This window comes from Trachymyrmex septentrionalis, unplaced genomic scaffold (assembly GCF_001594115.1).
Source record: "Trachymyrmex septentrionalis isolate Tsep2-gDNA-1 unplaced genomic scaffold, Tsep1.0 scaffold25, whole genome shotgun sequence".
Taxonomy (NCBI): domain Eukaryota; kingdom Metazoa; phylum Arthropoda; class Insecta; order Hymenoptera; family Formicidae; genus Trachymyrmex; species Trachymyrmex septentrionalis.
Window position 1 is genome coordinate 2,107,814 of NW_017305408.1, and position 24,117 is coordinate 2,131,930.

Consider the following 24,117-nt stretch of genomic DNA (forward strand, 5'->3'; position numbering starts at 1 on the left):
TAAAATCATATTGCTACATAATCCGTGTTGTATGTTGCGAATATGTCAGAAGACGTCACTGCGCACAACCGTAAATCGTATGAAAATAAAACTCTAAAGTCGATTTCCCTTTCCACGATATGCGAGACGGTCTCCGGAGCTTGTTGTTCGAATGATTATGTAAAACTTATGCGAAGCAGAGGTCGGTCGAAAGCGATGTAAAACGTCAAACGTATAGAAAACGATGAACAATGAGGCCGTTGCACAGCAAACACATAAGTGCGATAAAATCGCGCCCCCCTCATTAAATTTACAATACTCGGGCTACTGGATATACAAAGAATAAATGTCAAAAATACTCTTTTATATCAGTCATTAATTTTTACACATTATTAAAATATTATTAAATAGTCAAATGTAAGTAGCAACTAATATAGAATTTACTTTTTCGATAAGTGATCAGTTTTGTTTGTAAAAACTTTGAAAGTTAGTCTACTAGTCTCAGTCCATCTCAATTTCCATCATTCAGTCTTGAAAGAATTAACTTTTTAATAAATGATAAAACTTTTTGTCTCAATTAATTTTAATTAGACTTTGTAATTATTTTATAATAATAATTTATGGGAACGTTTCATTTTTTTTACCACGTTGCGATTGATCACTGTCACTGATAGCGATCGGTGTTCTTTTTCCATCAATAAATCAACTAATTGGTAGGTTTCGTGTTGAATTGATCGATTAGCAACGCGAACAATTTTGCCAAGCTACTTCATGCAAAGAAATAAAAGTTCCCGAGGATATCTCTCATCGTGATGCGTCGCTAATGACACAATTGTTAAACTGTTTAATTTGGGTGCTTCATTCAAAGCCGTCTTAATTAACATCGGAATCATACAGAGCGTACGATGTGTCTTTTTCGCCGTAACTTCGGCTGCCAACAAACCATTCGTTGTGGCTTGCCAAGTGTCATTACACCCTGGTATGTGCTTAGTGATTTTAGAAGCTGGCATTTCGTGTCACAGTAAATTTAGCGGAGGAAAAAAAAAAAACGATTCGGCAGCCGAGAAGAGGATATCGATCCGAGTTTATATGTTTTTGTCTTTAAAATTTATGTTCGAAGAGATTCGCCGATTTAAATCGCAGGATTCACGGTCAAGATATAGTATGTTTTGGTTAGGATCTTTCGGTGGTCCCCCACTCCTAGAATCTTCACATATGTTGCTCATCTCAGGCAGAACAGAAATTAAGAAAGGCTTTTCTTTCTCGTAAACTGCAGAGACCAACAGATGCGACTTTCGACAATACCGTTGTCCGTTTCCCACGGCGTGATTTAACAAGTTACGCCGTGCAGTCACACCTACTAAGTAATGCTAGAAACTCGTCGTTCTCAAAATAATCCAAGTGTTCCGCTGGTTCCATATTTAGCGCGAGTATCGGACTGATTTGCGTTCGGTCAAACAGAGACCGAAGTTGGAGGGAACACGCTTCACGACACGACAAAGAGAAAAGAAAAGAAAAGCGGAACATAGAAAGGTAGGAAATTAGATCCGAATAGAAGTACTCAACATTGTCTTGAAATATCCTAAATAATCAAAGGCGGGCCAAACACGTAAGATAAAAATGAAATAGATATACATGCATCTCATTATACATATATTAAGCATTATCCTAAATAAAGCGGACCAAACGAATCAATTAAAAATAATTTAAACGATGTCCAATCCCTAACTTGAGAATCCCTAGCTCGAAGAATTATCTTGTCAGAATGAAATTAAAATAAAGAGATGTATATTCAAAATATTAAAATCATTAAAATATCTTGTATGCAAATTTTAATGTCACATATGGTACGGGAGAGAAAGATAAGTTACGTGATCGGCAAATAATTGTTAGCCAAGTCTGTTGGAATAATTTTCTGAGCAAGGTTATAAAAAAAAAAATAGATTACAATTTGCCATTTGGAAAAAAAAAATTATATCAAATACTAGCATATTCTAATTCATATTTAAACAACAATCGCTCCAACGAAGCGACTCGATGTAGAAGAAAGACTTAAAATAGCTCTCATAAAAATATGAAGCCTGTTTCAAATGCAACTTCTTGTTTCGTAAATGATGTAACTATGAATTTTAAAGCACCTCGAACCTCTCGATCGCCGTGTTAATATCTCGTGAATTAAGCGACGAGAATGAAGAATCTCTCCTCAAAGAGGAGATATATATTTCGCAAAGAGAGTAGCGTCTCCGGAAACGAAACTTGCCGTTAGAGAGTTAAGAGAGAGAGAGACTAAACTTAGCGCTCGAGTTTTGAAGTTACGTAAGATAACGTCCAGTAACCCGACAGCGTAAAATTAGCTGTTCTCGCTTTCGTATGTCTAGGCGATAGTCGCATCATTGTTGTTATTTTACGATGTAATTTATCTTCTCGGCGAAAAAAAATCTATATTTCAAAAACTTTCCTTTTCGTCCTCTTTTCTTTCTCCTTTCATATATTGAACTATTCACTTTTATTACTGTGCAAATAAAAAAGCACGACGGATAAATTTTTAGTTGGATGAAACAAGGATCAGATTTAAGACTATGGCATCCAAAAAAAATTTAAGCAATAAGACGAGTAGTAAGAAAATTAATTTAGGGATCCCTCCCTCCCTCCCTCTCTCTCTCTCTCCTGCTTATATTATTGTTTTACATTCTCTGCTGTGATTGACCGATTCGTTTACTGTTTACGTCTTATTACCTTGTATTCTTGATAGTAATACTTTCAAAAATAATAAATAAATTATATATACAAGTTAAAACTGCCACTTTGAATTTAAAATATCATTGTTTATCTAGGAACGCATATATTTGACCTAATGTCAATTTAAGAAACTTAAAAAAATTTCATTACCCCATTATTTACAAGTCAAAAAAGTAAAGTATTGCATAATTTCGAAAATTAGGATACGATCGAAACACCATGATCAAGATTGACCTGTGAATGATCAACGAAGTGCATTGCATATGGATTTGGCTAGGTATGTAATCGCCGTATTCAATGCAAAGTATGCTAACAACGTCACACAGATGTCACGAAGGTGAACATTTATACGATATTCCGCTTACAAACATGTAGGTTTAAACGATGCACTATTAAATATCGAAGAAATAACGGCGACTAATCCCGAATAATCTTGTTATTTTTAACTTCTATGTGTCACTCTCTGTGTCGCAATATAAATCAATCCATTTCTACGTAGTTAGTTTCAAAGTGAAGTTTATATTAATGTATGCATTTAGCAAATAATAAATTAAATTCGGATCATTTAATACATTTTCTCGAGTTAAATTATTTAATTCTATTATTTTAGTTAAACTAACGACATACATTGAGTAGAAGGCGACCTATAAAAATAATTAAAAATAACTCACTCAAACTCACTTGTGGGTAATTTGAGATTATGAATTTAACAGTTCGTTTAACTTTTATAGTAGTATTATAATATTATACTATTTATATTGGTATTTTTTAATCTGATGCATCTGACGTTACTTTATTCAAAAATATCTGCGATCAAAACTACATAAAATTTAACACTTTTGTTTGGACAAATAAATTCGTTGCAGATTCGATTTTTTTAAATTTTTTTAAATCTTAAACATCCACGGCGAAACGCGCTTTGACATACAATCTCGCGTTTCCCGGTCAAATTCGACGAGCACGTGGTGAACGACGATATTGGGGTTCACACGGCTTCAGCACGGAAACCCTCCCACCACTTTCGGACACCACGTACCGACATGAGCGTAGAGCCGACAGAATGGCAAGAAAACACGCGATATTAACGCCGAATAACCAAACTAGACGAATGTTTGAACAATGCTTATCTAAATTTCATCGATATTTATCGTTACAATAAACGTTTATAAACTTTTACGAAATAGATTTTATGCCATTTTAATGTTACAATGAATCATTGTTGGGTTGATCTTGTGACTTATGGTGAAATAATTGAGTTCCTAGTCGAACGAATGATCAGGCTTCCAACAATTATACCTCTAATCTTTATTAAGTAGCATCTACAATGAGATTTTAAGGTGTAAACTTTGAACAAGAAATTGGTCAATCACAATCGATTGTAATTGGTTAATTTCTTACGGATTAAATCAAAGTTTTTACCTGAAAATTACATTGACGCCTCTATAGGTGTGGCAAAATTATTCGAAGGAGGGATTGGTGGAACTCTTTTGGAGGGAAATCTCCATTTTCTCTAAATCTATGGCTTTACTATGGCTAAACTAGCTTTAGGATTATCAAACTGCAGGGACATGGGTTAAAAAGTAATGTTTTACAAGATAAAGTTACATATAACAAGGTTAAATCAATCCTTCCACCGTTGCTCATAATGAAATGCGACTCGATCGTACGATTCTACATTGTCGTAATGCATAATTGTAGGTAATGGTAGATAATGGTAGATAAGTACAGGCTTAATTAATGTCTTAATTTTCCTTTATTAGCACACAAGCAAGAATTAGAAATCAGTTATTTTAATTTAGGACAAATACATTAAATAATTTCATTTATATATTTATAAAATTAATTTAATTTAATTAAAAATACAAATAGAAAAATTCTTATTAATTATAGGCAGAATATTAGGTATGCGTGTGATCTTCTTTTTAATAAAAAAAAAGTTCAAAATCAAATCGCATGCTCAAGAATCGTACTTTAAAAATATTTAGGATAAGTACTCGTAGCTCAGACGGAAAATCGTCCTCTTTCAGGTCAAGTCCATTCATGGAAACCAGTTCGAATCCGGTGGCAGTCCCTCTACCACCGAACTTTTTTTCCAAAACGTTAAAATTGAATTTTTTTTTTAGAGAATGAATAAATTTTTTTTAGAGAATGAATAAATTTTTTTAGACAATATATAAATTTGTTATAAAAGTTTGAAAAAATTAATAAGTTATTTAAAAGTTAATTAAAATCAGTTATACTTAAGATCATTAAAGAAGATCATTAAGAACTTAATAAACACAAGAGTAGACTCAAGAGTCGTTTTTGTAAGGGAGAGTGGCCTACAATAAAATCATGTTCTAAATAGGATCTTTTTAATTTAAATAAACACGGTTAAGCAGATTTCCATACTATTTATAATGTAAAGTTCTTATAAGACATCGAAAATTTTTTTTTAAAAGAAAATCGTTGTAAAACATTATTCAAAAAATGTGATAAATTAGAAAGATAATTAATTTAAAATAATTAAAGAGTGTAGAATTCAAGCATTTTCAAAAATATCAAGTTTTGTGATCATTTTTTTTATTGTAAAATTTTCAAGAAATTAAATCAGTAAAATATCATTAATCATCAGACTTAGATCAATTAAGTTTTATTGATTTCAATTCTAATAATATTAACTATCAGTAAATTTTTTCTAAATAAAATTTTTATCTTGATTGTCAAATTGCTCGTTTTTATTCAATACTAACAAAGATACTTAAAATATTTTAAAATTCTATCTAAAAGTCTAATAAAAATAGGATCAATGATTCCAAATCAGGCCGGAAAAAGCATTTTCCATTTTAGTTTAACACACAGAGAGATATACTAATTTAATTTTAAATATAAAAGTGAAATGCAAATATTTCGAATTATAAGATACATATTTTAGCTAATAGTACAATAAAATGTATTAAGTACTCGTATTTCAGGATTTAATCGATTTCTATGACAAACAAATTTATTCAAATCTATCTTCTAAAAATATTCAATTTTAATATTCTGAAAGAAAAAGATTTGTCAATAAAATTCAAACCGGATTTAAACCAAACGGAAAAGTGACGATATTTTACCTCAGCTATGGTGCATATAACAAATAGTGATAATAAAATATTAAGTTTCAATTGCTTTTATTATAAATTTCACTTTTAATAGATTAAACTTGTTTATTAACAAATACGGTGTAAAAAAATAAAATTTTCCACTTTTATATTTTTTACTTATTATTTTGTAAAAAAATATAATTTTAATATTTTATTTAAAAGATTCATCGATAGAACTTGAATCGGAAATACGCGAACCGAAAGTTAAACGTTAGATGTTTCACTACGTTCATTATTCACTGTCACTGAATAACTGTCATGTGGTCATAAAATGACTGCATACAGTATGTCATTCAATTTTGAACAACTGTTAATTTTCCGATGGAAAATAAGGAATTATGCATTCATGTTTTGTTTAGTGTAGCAAATGCTTTTCAAGTTATTTGTAAAAATTTTTTTAATTAAAACTGATTTTCATTTTCAAGTTCTTGCCCTTGTTAGAAAAAAAAAACTGTTATTAGAACCGTACATATATTTTAAAAAATAGATAAAAATTGCAAGCAAAATAGTATATAATACATTTTACTCCATAAAATCAATATAAACATTTAGAATTACAATTTTTTCGATATCCATTTAATTTTCAAAAAACCTGACATTCTCTTCTAAAAGCTCATATAATAATTAACGAATGATGCAGATGATAGTGAAAGGAGACCTAATCTAATCGTTAACAGCAAGGCCCGCTTTCGCTCAATAATAGAGCAGTTCAACGCAACGCCATGATTCGTATAACGCGAATAAATATTTCATACAATCGTAAGACTATTCCCGACAATTACTGTTGCCTTTAAGAAAAAATTTTCGAAAAACGAGTTTTTTTTTTCACGTGAACACAATTTCTTTCAATCAAACACTTACTTATACCTGGCCCGTCATTGCTCACTCTCCTGTCTAACTGCATGCCAATGTGCATTCTTCTTTCTCGTTCAAAATAATAACTTTGAATCAGCGGCATGTGAATGTGAAAGATCTTATAGAAGAAGATCGGAGAGAAGTCTTTTAACGATCCTGAAGGGTCAACAATCCATTTAAAAAAAAAAAAAAAAAAAAAAAAAGGAAAGAAGAGCGTATGTTGCCACGGTAGTTCCTTACGTGTCGTGGACGAATTTTCCTTTAGGAGTCACGACATCCGTGCGGCTCAAATTGTTCGCAAATCGTTCTCTCGCGAGGCGCGCTTGGCGTGGAAAACCGGTTTCCGGTAAAAGTCCGCGCGTCCGATTCGCGTATCGATCACGTGCGGGCACGACAGCGACGTCGGCGGCGACGTGATCGCCGATCGATTTCCCCAACGCGGCCACATTTGAGACGCGTGTCCGCCGAGATCAATCGCCCCCGTCCGGTCCGGACGCGATTGCCACATCCAGTTCGTGTCCCTTTCCTATAGGAAGTACACTTCCACCGATGACGATCGACGAGCGTAACAAAAGTTCTCTCGATCGCGCGATCCCGGTAATCGAAATGGGTCGATTCGAGAACACGTGTTCCGCGAATTCCGCGGGAATCTTAACACGAGTCACGCGAGAAACAACACTCCGCGATCCACACCGGTCGGCGGTCCGCGCGTGACTGATCAGCGAAAAGGCGAAAAGGCGCCGCGCCGGGCGGCGAGCGACTTAACTTTTACCCCCACTAATGTAAGCGGGAGAGGTGGGAAAAGATTCAAAGCGTCGCGGTCGCGGTTAAACTTGGCGTCTATTTTTTACAAAATCTTCTATAATCGAGCAAACTTTGTGTACCTTCTAAGAAGCGACGCAGGGATCATGTCATCTTTGTTTAACAACAAGTATGTAATGATCCATTGCGTCACACCGTGTCACTTATCGATATCTAGTTGTTACACACATTCTTCGATAAGCCATTAGTAATAAATCAGAAGTCAGAAGCTAGAAATTGATCAATCGATTATTCTTCTTGTTGGACTGTAATTGATCAATTTTTGAAAAATTCTGACTTCCGATTTATCACTAATGGTTATTGTAGGATGACCATAAGATTTTTGGCTCACGATAACGAATAGTCCGACATAATCTTGTGTTTGTCGTAGGCAGATTCGGACATTTGCTTTTGAACCTTCAGCATGTCACTAAAAAAAATGATATTATCAATAGCATTATTCTTATTGAAAATAATTTTGTTAATTTAGTAAAACTGTTAAGGGAATCCTAAAATGTCTGTATGATCGATTAAATCATTATAATTTTTGTACAATTTTTTTTTCCTCTTTTACCGATTCAGAAATCTTTTCAGGATTAAAAAAGCACTAATATGTGTGAGATTGAATCTATACTGAGAACGACAAAAAATTTCGAAATTGAGATCTTTACCATTTCTTAATCCAACATAGAACTCCAGAGCTGTCACGTTGTAACAACATTTACTTTATATAAAAGCTGTGCGATCTGTACTCACGAAATATAATAGTCCACAGATAATAACTAATAGTTTGCATGAAGAAACAATACGGAATTCTTAAAATTGGACTTAAACGTAATAAAATACGTCATGCTTTTATTTTAATCAAAATTTTATTTATTTCGTTAATAGTGTTATTAGATATATATATATATATAAATTAATAAAATTATTTTCAATTAAAATAATGCTGTTGATAGGTAAAGTCACCTATTATGAGTCGTAGTAAAATTAAAGAAAAAGATGTTAAAACAAAAGAGATGTTTAATTTGAAAATTCACAATAATAAAGTTTATAAAAGAAAATTTGTTAGTTGTGAATTATTGATTTTTATAAGCTATAAAAATAATAGGCTCTCGGTTTAGTAAATAGCTGTCAACTTCTAAAAAAGAAAATAAATCAAACTGACACCATACTATGAGAAAATACTTTATATTTTGTCAGCATTATGGAAAGAAAGAAATTTTTCAAGAAACTAATAGACTATGAAAATAATATTAGGAAAGAAATTATCGGCATTATGGAAACAACATAAATTTTGAAGTAGAACGGATCATGAAAATAATGCTATTGAAAGAAAATAAACTTTAAAAGTGAAAACTAAACTATGATTTACAAGAGAAACACCCAACAATGGTATTTATTTTGTTGGGTATTTACCCTTGGATTAAGATAGCAGATAAATACAAGTCAAAAGAGAAGTCCGTATTTAATAATTTTTGTACGTTTTTAAAAAAATCGATTTTTTTACCTTCGATACTCAATGTTTTAGATCAATTCTTAAGTTTCGATTATATCAATGAATCGATTCTTAAGACTCGAAATCGATCTTCTGTGTATAGCTAGTTACACATTTTTTTGAATGAATTTCAGAGTGCAGCTTTTTTTTGCTCACCGACATTGGTTCTTACTTATGGATCCAACCATTTACATTCACTCTACGAGCAAAACTGAGTTGCAAAACACATCGAAAAAAAATGTTGCAACTTTTCTCAATCTTTGCCGAATTAATTCTTTGACATTCAATCTTTTGGTGAATCGACTTATAATTGCGATTCAGATTAATTAAAAAAATCGATTCTTTCACCAAGCAACCCTATTTTAATGTAACAAATAAGTAGAAAGAAATTTAAATATTTATTAAATTTGAATAATATAAACGAGATGCCTAAAACCGGAGATACATCGTGAGTATAAAGTCAGAAATAATCGTTCATAATCTTCAATCGTCTATTATATATTCATAGAAAAATATATATATTTCCGATATTAAAACTGAAATATTAAACGCATGAATATCTTAGTTCAATTTACAAGTTACTTAAAAATTTACGTTATAATCTGAGGGTCCTCTGTGAGTTGTTAAATAGAATGCCAGTCATATTTAAAACAAACTCTTATTTCAAAAAGTTCTAAAGTAACGAAGAACAGGACAAGTAAACGATTTATAACTTGTAGAGTCACAAATAAATATAGAATAAATGATAATTCTTTCAGGAGCTGCGCACAATGAAAGGAATAGGGAACAAGGAATAAGAATATTCAATCTGGAGAATCAGAAATCATGCATTGTGGAATATACAGTTTCTGGTAGATTGAGATTCTTGTTCCCTGTTCCTTATTCCTTTCACTGTTGATGGTATGCAGCTTTTTATAATACATGGCACATCAAAGAAAAAATACATAAATGCTATTGTATTGAAGAATGAATACGTTACACTTCCTTTAGATATTAAAACACATCAAATACAACGATCAAATACATGCAAGGAGGAAGGTACCCTTAAGATCGCAAAATCTACCCTTAGAAAATTTGAAAACTCGACTACGATTTGTTCTTATGCTTAAGGCTTATTACTCTATTGTATTTACGAGATAAAACGAACGCCGCAGTGTTGTGATTTCTGAAAATAATCGGGCCTAAAGTCCGACTTTACAATATATGGTTATCTAAAGAATAAAGATAACTAAGAAATTTATAAATGAATTTCACTGATGAATCTGTCAGTAGCTTTTAATGTTTAGGTAACCTAACCTATAATAATATATATAATATATATATAATATAATATATTGTAAAAATAATCCTAAGTTTTATTTCTGAGTTTCACTTGATTTTATATATTACAATAGCCTTTTTTTACTTGTATGGACACGCTTTTTTGTACAATTTATTATGTTTTCGATGAGTTTTTATTCCTTACTAGATTTCGATTATGTTAATTTCCGTTTTGTATTTTTATTTTTTCGTAAGAAGTCTTCTTATCTTTTTATCAATTAGAACTTTTTCAAGAGACATGATACACTTGCATCTGTGTAATCGTACGTGAATATTGTCGAGTTCTACATCAAGACTTACCCGAATTGTGCTCACGATGTATTGTATTTGCGAATTTTTATTGCGGTTACTCTTTTTTTCCGATATACTAGGTCCGCAACTAAGTTTCCAGGTGTCACACATGGATGGTGCTAACGACACATGTAGTCGACATACATGTCTGAAGTTGTGTTTTTTTTATAGCTTGGAAATCTGTTAACAATAACCAGTCGTAATACCAACACATATCGCAACGCAAAAATATTTTTTCTAACAACGAAGATGTCGAGTTTTGTGCCAAATAAACTGCATTTGCGGGAAGCTTTGATTTTCTGCTTTAACTTGAAAAAAAAATGCAGCTGAAGCACGTCGTTTGCTTGAGAAGGCCTACAGCGAACATGCACCATTGAAAACTACCTGTTGTAAGATTAGTTTAAACCCTTCAAAAGTGACGATTTCGACACTGTTGAAGGTCGACACTGTCCTGTTCGACAAGGAGCGCTCCGGAAGACCAAAAACAATTAAGGACGCCGATCTGCAAACGCTTCAAAAGTGGCGATTTCGACACTGTCGAAAGTCGACACTGTCGAAAGTCGACACTGTCGAAAGTCGACACTGTCGAAGGTCGACACTATCCTGTTTCGACAAGGAGCGCTCCGGAAGACCAAAAACAATTGAGGACGCCGATCTACAAACGTTATTGGATGAAGATGATACGCAAACCCAAGGTCAACTTGCGGAGGCATTAAACATGATTCGCCAAGGTATTTCCAAACGTTTACATGCCATGGGAAAAATACAAAAGGAAGGAAAATAGGTGCCGCATGAGTTGACTGAAAGACAGATGGAAAATCGAAGAGCCACTTCCGAAATTTTGCTTTTGCGGCATGAAAGAAAGAGTTTTCTGCATCGAATTGTTACTGGCGATGAGAAATGGATATATTTCGAGAATTCCAAACGCAAAAAATCGTGGCTTTCATCTGGCGAAGCATCAACATCGACGGCACGGCCAAATCGCTTCGGAAAGAAGACAATGCTCTGCGTTTGGTGGGACCAGAAAGGAATCGTGTACTATGAGCTGCTGAAAACGGGCGAAACTGTCAATGGGCATCGCTACCGACAACAACTGATCAATTTGAACGATGCATTGCTCGAAAAACGGCCAGAATGGGACACGAGACACGAACGAGTGATATTGCAGCACGATAATGTTCCGTGCACTTCCATCGTCCAAGACATCATTAAAACGCTGAAATTGGATCTGCTACCGCACCCGCTGTATTCGCCAGACCTGGCCCCTTCCGATTATCACTTGTTCTGGTCGATGGTGCATGGCTTGGCTGAGCTACACTTAGCCAATTTCGAAGAAGTGCAAAATTGATTGGATGAATGGTTTCGGTCCAAAGACGCGCCGTTTTATCGTCGCGGTATTCATGTATTTCCAGAGAGATGGCAAAAATGTGTAGCTAGCGAGGGACGATACTTTGAATAAACCATTTTTTGTATTTCTCTTGAAATTTTCCATTTTTCATTGATCAAAAAAACCCGGAAACTTAGTTGCGGACCTAGTATTTGTCTGAAGAGGGCTCAATCTTGCAGCCGAAACTTGTAACGAAATTTTTGCTTAGTTCTTTACCTTTTATTATTTTTTATGTATCTTTTATTTTTATTTTTATTATATACTTTCTTCGATTTCGTTCTCCTTTATTTGTATTTCCTTTTAATTAGATGACTATTTTTTAAAAACGAAATGTGCTGACTCTTACTTTGCCCTTTATTTATTGTTATTTATAATCCTAAGTGTTAAATCAGTACCTGAGTAAAGAAATCATCTTTGAAGAATCACCTTTCGTCCCACTAACAAATGATTTCTAAGAAATAGGTGAGACACATAGAAAATATCTTCTCTCAAACAAACTTTATTTCGAAGGCGAACGTTTTACGCACGTGAAACATAATTGAAACTGACGTATCAAAAATGTTCACCGTTACGAAGTAAATGTGCCGGTTGAACGAACGATACGTCTTATCTGCGACGTTTAATAGATAACCCGATCCTAATATTTTAGACTCGCATTCGCATTGCCCTAATGACTTATGCGACGATTACGTGATTCCTCTTTGTCGTTTCGGCAATTTCCTCGCTGGATGATCACGCGCTTGCGAAATAAGTGCGCGGCATCAAACTCACAACAATCGCGATTAACTTCTCAATTGCGCTTCAATGCTGTCAAGGTCCTAAGCCGCTCGCATCTTATATTTGCAGTGTTTTCATAAACACAAGTGAAGAAAATATTAGGTGTAGTAAAAAGTCATCGCGTATTTTTTAGCTCAAAGTTGTATATACAATATCTTCGTCAATAATGAATGAAATTCAAATTTAAAAAAAGGGTTTTAAAGCTTGAAATCTCTACTTTTAAAAGCTTATCACATTTTTTAAGTTTATATGAGTTTGATAATTTTTACATACCAAAAACTACGAGCTGAAAAAGACGAAAAATTTTCTTCTCACTTTGTGGATTTGTAACGTGTCCAAAACGAATTTGAGAAAATTTTCGATTACCTATCGTGAAAGCTTGATACTTTCCCTACAAAATCGTTTTTTTTAAATATTCCTACGACTTTTGATTACTGAGTTATCGCGGATTAAATAAAAGAATTATTTTGACTTTAATTGCTCATAACTCCATTAAAAATTGTCGTATCGTATAATTTAAAAAAGAGATTTTTAAAGCTGAAACTTTACTCTATCAAGATATATTTATATTGTTGGTAAGAAAGTAATTGCGGTTTTTACTGATAGATGTCTTTTAAAAATACGCGATGACTTTTTATATACTACACCTAATATGAGCTCAATTTAATCAATTAAGATATGTGAGAATGAAACTATGTGTTCTATGTAAACAGTTGGATGTCTTCATCTCCTTTGCAACATAACATTGAATATAATTATTATTGACAAATAGATAATGAATCTGGAGATTTACAGATTCTACATCAAATAATAATAGAGTGATCTTAATCTAATAGGAGTATATAGTAATGTAATTAAATCTTAACTTTTCTTCATTCTATGATAATATTATTTTATGATAATTTATTATTTATGTTCAAGTATTTTAGCTGTTCTATAAAAAGAACTTTTAAGAAAAAGAAATCTTTTAAAATAAATTTAATATTTTTATACTATTTTTATATTATTACACTGACAGATTTAGAAGAACGTGATTGATAAAATGTGCTTTTGTATACCTATAATATATAATTAGTAGAAAAAAGTTAACGGAAGATTTAATTATATTTAATTGTTATTCGAGAGAGACGTGTATAAAATTAATTCTTAAATAATTCTTCTAATATTCTTTATAGTAATTTTTGCCCACTGAAATCACGAAATGACATTTCGATATAATCGTAGTGAATAATATTCTCAAAATAACATTTATTTTATAAATACTTTTATAAATGTTATTCTGTACGCTATCTTTCCTTTCCTTTCTCACGCTAAACATATTAACAGAAGCAATTTGATATTAGATAATTATAGCTTCTTAAACACACTAATAGCAATTTAGCAGTAGAAGTCACTTTTATCTTATCGACGTCGTATCATATTTTACTATCTACAATGTACTACGACAAACGACGCGTGCGTCTCGATAAAATAAATGTAAATAGAAAATCTAAATGTAGACGTAAGACACTCACCCCGAAATATTCACCTTTCCGTAAATTTTCGTCATCAACCGAAAATGCACTGTATAAATTAGTGTGTCCTAATATTCGAATAAATTAATAAAAAGTGAATGAAAAAAAATAATCATTCGAATACTTCTTTTTTATTCGTCAAGAAGAATAAATACTTTTTCATTCCATTTGAATGAATATTTTTTGAATATGATTACGAATATTCTCGTTTTTTATTCACTTCTACTCTGTATTATCTGTACATAGCTTGCAAGCCTGCAAGAGAAAACAAAAATCTATAAAATCAGTGGCTACAATGACACGTGCGCTTAGTCCACAATCTATATGAGGGGCATCCTTGTTTAATCTATAAGTTAAGATATTTTGGGAAATAAATAATATATTTCTTATTTAATGTGTGTGTGTGTGTGTCCCTACACACGCACGCACGCACGATAACGATTGCTTATTGGAGCTTTCATTTTAGTTATATTTTGTTTTAATGAATATGAATACTTGTTAAATATTTATAATTTTTTGTGAATAAATATTTGTTGGAAACCCAAAATTTTGAATGAATATATGATTACATCTTTTTACGGGAAAATTTTGAATAAATACAATTTGGAACTCAATTACAAATTTTTGTATTCATCGCACATTAGTGTAAATAGAATTCTAATATAAAAATCATTATTGTAATAATAACTATTAATAGCAAATGAATGATTTTTTCTTAGAAAATATAAGTAGTTTCTACCCTAACAGCACAATTCAACAGCGCAACATGCTCCAATATATCCCTTATGTATGTATATATGTATATCCCCAACCGATGTTTTGTCATCGGTGCAAATGAATTGTACTGCTTGTAAAGAAAGGGTCTCAAACATTTCGGGCATTCCAAAGGTTATCAGAAGATCAGTAAACACACAAAAAGATTCTTTTCAATTTGCTTTTAAAAAGGTATCTTTTATTGAATCAAAGAATCAATCATTATTCATTCTTTTTCTACTTTTTTTTTATTCTTTTCTAAGCTTTTCAATTTTTATATTTTTAACCTTTAAGTAGGTAGATTTTTTAAACAAATAGGTAGATAAAATGCTGAGAATGCTGAAATACTCCAAAAATTTTTATTTTTATAATTATATTTTTTACTAGAATATTATACATTTTAGTTAAATTTACATTAGTTATACTGTAATGTGGGATAGAAAAATGTAAAAATAATAAACTTTAACATTTCCGGATAATACCTTTTAATTTTTTTTATTTTAATTTTTATTTCCAGAACGGCGTTTTAGTCATGAATTTTCTTGTTTTGTTTCCTATTTATTATTATTATATACTGTGTATTATTAAAAAACGTAATTTTGACCAAAAAAAGGAAATTAAAATACAAATATTTTGATACTGAATAGTACTTTAAAACATAAATCGTACAAAATTGTCATTAACAAATATTGAGTTAAAGGTATGATCAGTAGCAAAATAAAAGATATAAAAATTATTTCAAATTAGAACGTTTTTTTTATTAGAAATGAATATTTTAATGACAAAAATATGTAAAACAGTCATTGTTTGAAATAAAAAAATATAAAATTAAAGTTTGTTGTATAGAATTAAAAAATAATAACAAAAATAAAAATAAAAATAAAATTATTTATTTTTTATAATTAAAATTAACAATAATAGACAAGAAGGGTTACGAGCCGAAATAATAACTTTAATTATCAAAAAATAATGATCAACATATTAAACATAAATATTATAGACGTTTCGACACCAATCAGGTCATTATCAATGTTACATTAAAAATTGAAATAAAAATAGTCGTTAAGCGTACATTATTATAATAAGAGAAATATAAAATAAAATAAAAAAATACATAAAATTATTATATCAAATTCGAAAGTCATGTATTTTGTGATTCATGATTGACAACGATTAGCCCTTCCATTACTGTTCATTTTATTGTATTGAGCCATATTATTATTTATATACTTTTATAATTAAATTTACATCAGTGACATCCTAATAAGATAGAGATATGTAAAAATAATATAAAGGAGACAAGAAAAATAATATACAGGCTTTTTAATATAAACATTTCAGTTATTACCCTTTCTTTTTGAGATAAAAAAAATATACATTTTATTGGTCTAATATAATACAATAAGAAACTTTTTTGTATATTCTTTGCAAAATTTTGTTTTTCGAATTTTTTCGAATTCGTTTTTCTCGAATGCTTTTCAATGAAAATCTTGGATAGAAAGAGAAGAAGAGGAGAGAAAGAAAAAAGAAGGCATAAGAATAATAACACAAAAAAGAATAGATTTAAATGACATAGTAGAAAAAATTAACAAAGAAAGGACAGGTGCGGCTGGACAGAATAGAGACAAGGAAAAAGTGAAATTAAATTTAAATAGAACGAAAGAGCCCTATTATTTAAATAGAACGAAAGAAGGACTGTGATATACGGAAAAGCAGAAAGTGAAAAAGCAGTGGCCAATCAGAACTCGCGCTGATAATAAATAGTACAAAATGCCGAAATTGTAAATTACCAGCGCGAGTTCTGATTGACTGCTGCTTTTCTGTCAAGATGTGAATGTAATATACAATTCATATAATCGCAATAAAATCTAAAACTTTTTAGGTAATCAATTTATCTTAGGAGAAAAGTAGAGACAGATCAGAATAGTAACTGAAAAAATTCTGTGTAGCAGTAAATCTGTTAAGATATTATAATAGTAAATCTATTTATATATACAAGAGACTTCATGCATTAAATTTATCATCTATAATAGATTTTAAGTAATAAATGTAAGACATTGCTGAGCGATTATTCATCCTGTCGAACGGAGATTGTAAGAGCGCTCATAAAAATATAATAATAAAAAAAAAAAAACTCTCTTCCTTGAGAACGTGCATTACTATTTTATGCAATAAAAGTTAATGGAATATGCGCATTATGCGTGTGCTATCCGATTTTATCTCTCCGATATTCATCGTACGCAAGAAACGCACCATATCACCTCATACGGAGAACATACGAAGCTCGTACAGGATGTATATTTATACGGCGGTATAAACTAGACCACTAAATAACTCGCTCGTGTGAGTCGCTATTAGCGCGTGCCCTCTAAATGCCTTGCGCAAATCCGCACGGGCTCCTTTAATAATTTGTGCAAATCGTGGACAGCGGGCGAAAAGATTCGCACTCCTCGTTAGCTCGTCGACGCTAACGCAAAAAGGACACTCGCGTTTTCGTCGCCGCGTCCACGAGATGCTCATTCGGTCACCCTGATTGTGACACATTTAATATCCCGGGTACTAATCGCAATGCTAACTTCACATTGTTAATGCTCTAGACATGAAATGTCATTTTAGTAAGAAGCCTAGAGCGTGTACTCTCGAAACTGACAAAGAAAACTTTGGGTGAATTATATCAGATGAATCTAGCTTCTTTTTTTTCCGTCTTTATTTAGTTCCTACTGAATACGTCAAATAAGAATAAATGCACCATAAAAGTTTATGAAGATGTATCTAATGATTCTTTTCTACAAAGAATTTCTATAATTACTTGATAAGTCTGTTTTTTTTTTTTTATTGCTACACTCTCTGAACTGATATAGTGCAATGAGTTGAAATGAAACAAATATACGTTTGTTTCACTCCAATTTGTTGCGTCGTGTGCAGTTAATAAAAAACAGACCTTAAAATGTATGATAAAACGATTGTGCACGAAGGTATTCAATTAATTAATGAAGTATTGACGTTATCAGTCTTGAAATCTAGAATTTAAATGGAATTACTGAAATCACTATATAAGTAGTATTAATTATTATTAATGATTATTACATAGTAAGCACATAATAAACGATTCGACGCGTGTTAATGAAATCACAAATGGTCGTGAAACTTGAAACAGTTTCGTACGACAGAATTAATCTGATGCTACGCCTAAACTTAATTCGATTTATCGAAAGATTAGTGACAGATGCGGCGGTTATTATAGAAAGTTGCGTAATTACGTTGAAGTCGCGGTATCTGGGTGGAAAAATATGAGCGGCAAGTTTTTGTTGGCATAGTCACTGTGCGATTCACGACGAGATGACAGAATAGATCTCTCATGTTAGTCCAATGACCGAAACATGTCAAGGAAACTATCCGATTAGCAGTGTGTGTACTTGTAAGAGTAACGGGTTGAAAAATATATTATACGGAAAGCACGAGACGTCGCAGAGACGGAGGTGCTACAATGATTCACGATTCTTCAGCTTCTTTTTCCGATTCGATGCAAGATTTTCGAGAACGAATAGAGATCTCTCGACTGTCCCTCGTTTCGAGGAGACTTCGCTGTCAAATTGCCAGAAGCCGATTTTCGACGGCCGGGTCTATTTATAAAATGTCGTACAGACAAGCACATCATCATAAGACATTACTTAGCAGGCGCCAATTGTCATCGATCGGACAATGTAACCATCAACAATTTTGCAATTTAATCGCGTACCTCGTCGAACCGTAGAGCAAATGAACGCCAGGCGAAAGTTTCGCGGTTTTACTTATCTCCGCCGAAATTTATCGCGTGTCTACACTAGTTAGCATTGTAACAGATAAGCGCATCGTTACAACGATGCTCGTACAGATAACGTTAAGATAAGTAATTTTGCGCGGAAACGATCTACACCGATCTTGGTAAACACTTGAAATTTAGAAAATCGTGAATTCTTTATACAGCTCTACTTTTCGAAGTTTACAGTTAAAGTGAACTTCAACAATAACGATAGTATATGGTTCTTACATTAAGAACTGTGTATTTTACCCAAAAAATGGGACAGGGGACACTTTGTTTTGTATTAATAATTTGTTTTAAAAAAAACATATTCTATTTCATTACCGATACAATAAACGGCGAAATATTTTTGATACAACTCTCGCTAAGATTTTCTCTACGATTCGGTTATGCATATTCACACTTCATGTTAAAGATCTAAACGCTCTGACGAGACGAAGATAACGTAGGTAGGCGACGATAAGAAGCAAAAGTAAATATACAACGCTCTGAGCTAGATAACCCGCACGACCCTTTTAATGTCAAGAAGCCAGGAATGGAAGATTTCATAACCAAAGAAACAGTTTTGAAGAACGTTTCCAATGAATAAACTGTTCCTTTCAATGAATAATTCTTTTCTTTTGATTTCGGACCAGTGCCGTACGCATTTACTTCTGTAACTTTCGGCTAAACTTCAGCTTAGTTCCTACCTCACTTCTACAATCGCTGCGAGACGGTCTAAATGCAGACTAGCAAAAGGGAAGCGAACTGATTGGGTGAAAATTGCGAATAAATTCCAGTACTTCAGGTAAAATGATAGTAATTGAGAAACTAAGGATATTTGCACATTTATATAAAATAGGTATTGCCATCCTTTTTCGTATCTTCTTAGGAAAATGAAAGACATAAATCGTGAACAGCGTTATTCACTTTTAGAATAGGAAAACGTAAGTCAGCAAAAGAAGGAATACCTCTTCCTCACGTTGTGATTGATTGAATAGAAAGAGATAGAGTCTTCGCACATCCTATCTCTCGACCAATTTTATACACGAATGGTGCAATTCATGCTCTGTGTCTTTGATATAAGATCTGTTCTTTATCCCTGCACTATCTGAACTGGTGCAAACGTATATTTGTTTCACTTCAACTTATCGTACCATGTGCATCAGTTCAGGTAGCGTAGGAATAAGAACAGACCCGGTATAATTTCGGTGTACCGAAAGAAAAAAAGAAGAACAGGTGTCGTGAAGATCTCTTGACGCCGGTAGACTCTAGGATCTAAATTTAATGACGTACGACAAATACACTTACGCATACATACGTACGCAGAAAGAGAAAAAGAAAGAGAGGAAAGGGGAGAGCTCGAGGCGCAAGCGCGAGACGTGGGACTAGAATACGCGTTTTGTCTCGTAATAAGTGCTCCACATGATGAAGCCGGAAAGATACTCGCTCTAGTGTCGCGCCGCGCTGAGTGCCGGTATTTTTAATATCGTTTCTATGTTTAGCCCCGGCGAATGGAACGTCACGCGGTCGCTGTCGTCTTCGTCGTCTTCATGGCTAGCATTAACAGCGGGGAACAGGAAACGTCAGTCAGATAGTCGTAGATGACCTGACGTCGTCGTCAACTATCAGTTAGTTTGGCGAACAAACGAACGAAAATACGTCATACCGATTTTACCGGCGCGTCTTGCATTTTCGACAGTTTTTAGCCTTTTCCGATAAGAAAAGGGAATAATTCCCACGCTATGTTTTCTACGACCGAGACGAGAAAGAAATGTACATCCGCGCCAGTCAGCGAGCAGGATGATTTTAACTATCTGCCTAAAGTCTTAAAGTTCGATAAGCATGCGACTTCAACCGATTTAGAGATACGCATCCGCCAAAGATGGAGCTTCGGACATGAATGCGAATTGAAATGAATTTAATTCACTTATCGATTCGTTGGAGATCGCGAAGAATACGCAGGTACGCGCATCGTTTGTAAAATCTCGTTGATCGACCAGTTATGCGGAAGCGAAGAATCTACAGAAACAGTTTTAGACCGGTTGCTTGAGACATGTGACTCAACGCGTTCTCTAGTATTCTTGTGTATAAATACAATTAAAGAAAAGGAAAATTTATATAATAATATTTCTTGATGATTATCTTTACCTTCCTGTATCTTGATTTGTTTGAATATTAATTTTTCTTTAAATTTATAATAATTGAAACGATCGTTTTAGAAATCTTATAAATAAAAAGTTATAACTTTTGAAGAATTAAAAAAAAAGACTAAAAAAAAAGAAAAATAAGTTAAGATAATAATTAAAATATGTAAAAAATAACTTATTGTCTCATCAAGTGAGTGAAATATAAGTTACTTTTAAAACTTATTTCAAAAAATAAATCTAATTTTAAAGAAATTGGCTTATTAAAAAAATGAATTAAGACATGAATTATTTCGTACACAAATAATATATGCGTAGGTTTCTTTAGAAAATTGTGTAAAGAGTGACGCACTTCTAAAAACGTCATAAAATAACGGATTGTAGTCCAAGATATTTCACTTCATTGTTTATTTTACAAACATAATGTGGAAAAAAATTATTATTGACATGTGAATGAGTTTCCAGTAAAAATCTAATAATATGATTGGAAATGGAACATGTTTTTAATATTCAAACTTTAAATACGAAGCGCCTTATGTTCCGAGTGTTAAGATGTTGAACTAACATTCATTTAAATTAAATTAATTCAGAAATAAATTGAGAACCGATAAATTATCGGATTCACACAACTATTCTGATAATCCCCCCAAATTTTTCAAATCTTAAAAATTGTAATAAACTTATTGCGAAAAATATTGCCTCGGCCGGGAATCGAACCCGGATCTCTTGCATTCCGTGCGAATGTCCTAAGCCTTCAGACTATCAAGACCCACTTCCGTAGTTATGGTGTAGTGCAAATTTTATGCACAAAATGAGATTTTGCTACACCGTCTCAAAGGGATGGTGTAGAGCCAGTGTGTTTTAACATTTAAAATTTGAAAATGGAAGTCAAGCGGGAACAGGGTTTTAGCACAATAATGATGTAGTGTACACCATAGTGTGCACCACTCTAATAGTGTAGCTGAGTGTAGCGTTTACATGCAACTAGTGCGATACGAGGCTGCACCCAGTGTAGCTTCCCAAGAGAAAACGCTATAAGTTTAGTTGTTTTTAAAATCTTAATTTGGAAAAAAATATAAAATGTCCAGATGTCAAGAAGTCTTAAAGTTCTTTATTTTATATTTCTCTACTTCATAATATAATTAATGTAAATCTAACTATAACACATAATAAATTATATAATAAAAATACATCTATAAAATTAAAATTTGAGCATCTCATCTTGTGTATCTTTAAACCACTCACCTACCTATTTAAAGATTAATAAATAATAAGAACGTAATAAAAAATATTTCGTTATCTAACACGCGTGCGACTTGTTGGATAGACCTTTTAACTGGTATTAAACGTAAAATTCGAAGAAATTGCGAGGACACTTAACATCACGAAGCTGTGATAAATGGCTCAATGTAATTTCCTCTGTTATTGATAAATCTATTTATATTTAGATAAACGAATAATTCGATAAGAACCGATATGCTGGAGTTATCTAGCCAACTTTTATACAAGTATAGCGAAGAGAGCACTGAAGATATATAGGGGAGGATAACACCGAGTGTCAGCGATAATTGTTAATGGATATATATCTAACGCAAGTTACGCTAGGTAAGCTTAATAAACGAGTAACTTCAGGTGCACGCACTTCGAAAAGATGCATTTCATAACGAGCCCCATGAAAATAATTATAAATTGTTGACGGTTGACTATGCTTTGAACTATTTACAAATTATTTAATGCAGAATTATTTACAAATTAACAGCTCGCAGTCCGAGCTATAAATGGTCTCCCGTTACTATTGATTTTCAGTAAAATTGATTCGATAACATTTTAATCAACGTTCAACACGGAAGACATGCAACAATAAAATAATTATTTTTTTAAATTTTCTTTTAATTAAATTACTCAATTCTTCTGTCATCAAATAATGAGATCAGCATGGAAGCTTGATTAATATTTTTAAAGAAATCGTAATATTGTTGATAATATAATACATTTGTATGACAGCTTCGAAATCAAAGTGTCAACAATGCGCGTTCGAATCTTAATCGTTACCGAAAAGTTATCAATTGTCTACAGCGTTTTTTCAGGTAAGTATCTGTTCAATGATTGATAGATAGATGGTTATTATAAAAACGATCAAGAGATAAAGAAAGAGAAAATAATGTAAGATTTATGGTGGACCTTTTGCAAGCGATTTCTCAATATTTTTCCCGCGGTCTATAATATGGGAAAATATAAAAAGAAAAAAGAAAATGAAAGAAAAGAAAAGAGCGAGTTCTCTCCCTTGTGCTATGAGAGAAAAAAACCTGATCTTTTTCTTTAGTCAATTGAAGTTTTGATCACAACAATGAAGCTCAGTAGGGCAAGCTCAGTGAAGGGCAGAATGGACATCATTAGCTGTTTCCACATTATCGTTAAAGTGTGCAAATGTCTTAAAATGAAATCGATGCTTTTTAATGCAAAAAAAAGTCATTATACTTTATTATTCTATCACTTTAGAAGTGATCTTTTTGCAGCTAAAAGAGCTGAATATCCTTCAATAATTCAACCAATAATTCCTTCAATTATCTTGAAACAAATGCTTTAATAGTGTATTTTTAATATAATATTCATCGAGTATCTATTTTCAATTTGTGTCATTGTATATCTCTGCATTTATAAACAATGTTGATTTCTAACAATTCGATGACAATAGTTCACTGTGTATTTCGCTGTCATTCATTGAAAAACTGCTTATATTATATATGCTAATAAAAATAATGACTTTTTTCTACAGTATACAAATAATGTTTAATTCATTTCATTCTGTCTACATTACAAAACAATAGTTACAATAGTTAAAACAATAGTACAGTCCTGATTGTCATTCTATTATATATTTTACTCAATTCTTTGAAGAATCTTACTTTAAAAAGTAAAAATTGAACCAATCTTTGAACCAAGTGACTCAATTTTCAATCTTTAAGGCCCAGTTCCACAACTGACAGTTAACTCTTAAGGTTCAACTTATTTCTCATCTCTTTCCAATTCTAGAATTGAAAAGAGACAATGAACCTCGGTTAAGAGTTAACCGTGAGATAAGTGAAACTGGATCTAAGAATGAGATTTCACTCTTTAGAATGAGATTCACATTACTGAGAATCATCATAA

General features: G+C 32.3%; 1 protein-coding gene across 5 annotated transcripts in view; it reads right to left on the reverse strand.

Moving 5' to 3' along the window:
- The window catches only part of LOC108748948 (homeobox protein TGIF2LX-like), a 44,839-nt gene that overhangs the window by 12,640 nt on the left and 8,082 nt on the right, over positions 1 to 24,117 (reverse strand). For 3 of the 5 annotated variants that reach the window (XM_018487393.1, XM_018487391.1, XM_018487389.1), the window contains exon 1: positions 6,705 to 7,376. The exons of 1 other annotated variant lie outside the window; for it this stretch is intronic. In XM_018487393.1, coding sequence (XP_018342895.1) covers positions 6,705 to 6,801 — 97 coding nt within the window. In that variant the 5' untranslated portion in view covers positions 6,802 to 7,376. Of the gene's footprint in view, positions 1 to 6,704; positions 7,377 to 24,117 lie in introns of those variants that run through there. One more of the 5 variants, XM_018487390.1, reaches the window with a different exon arrangement.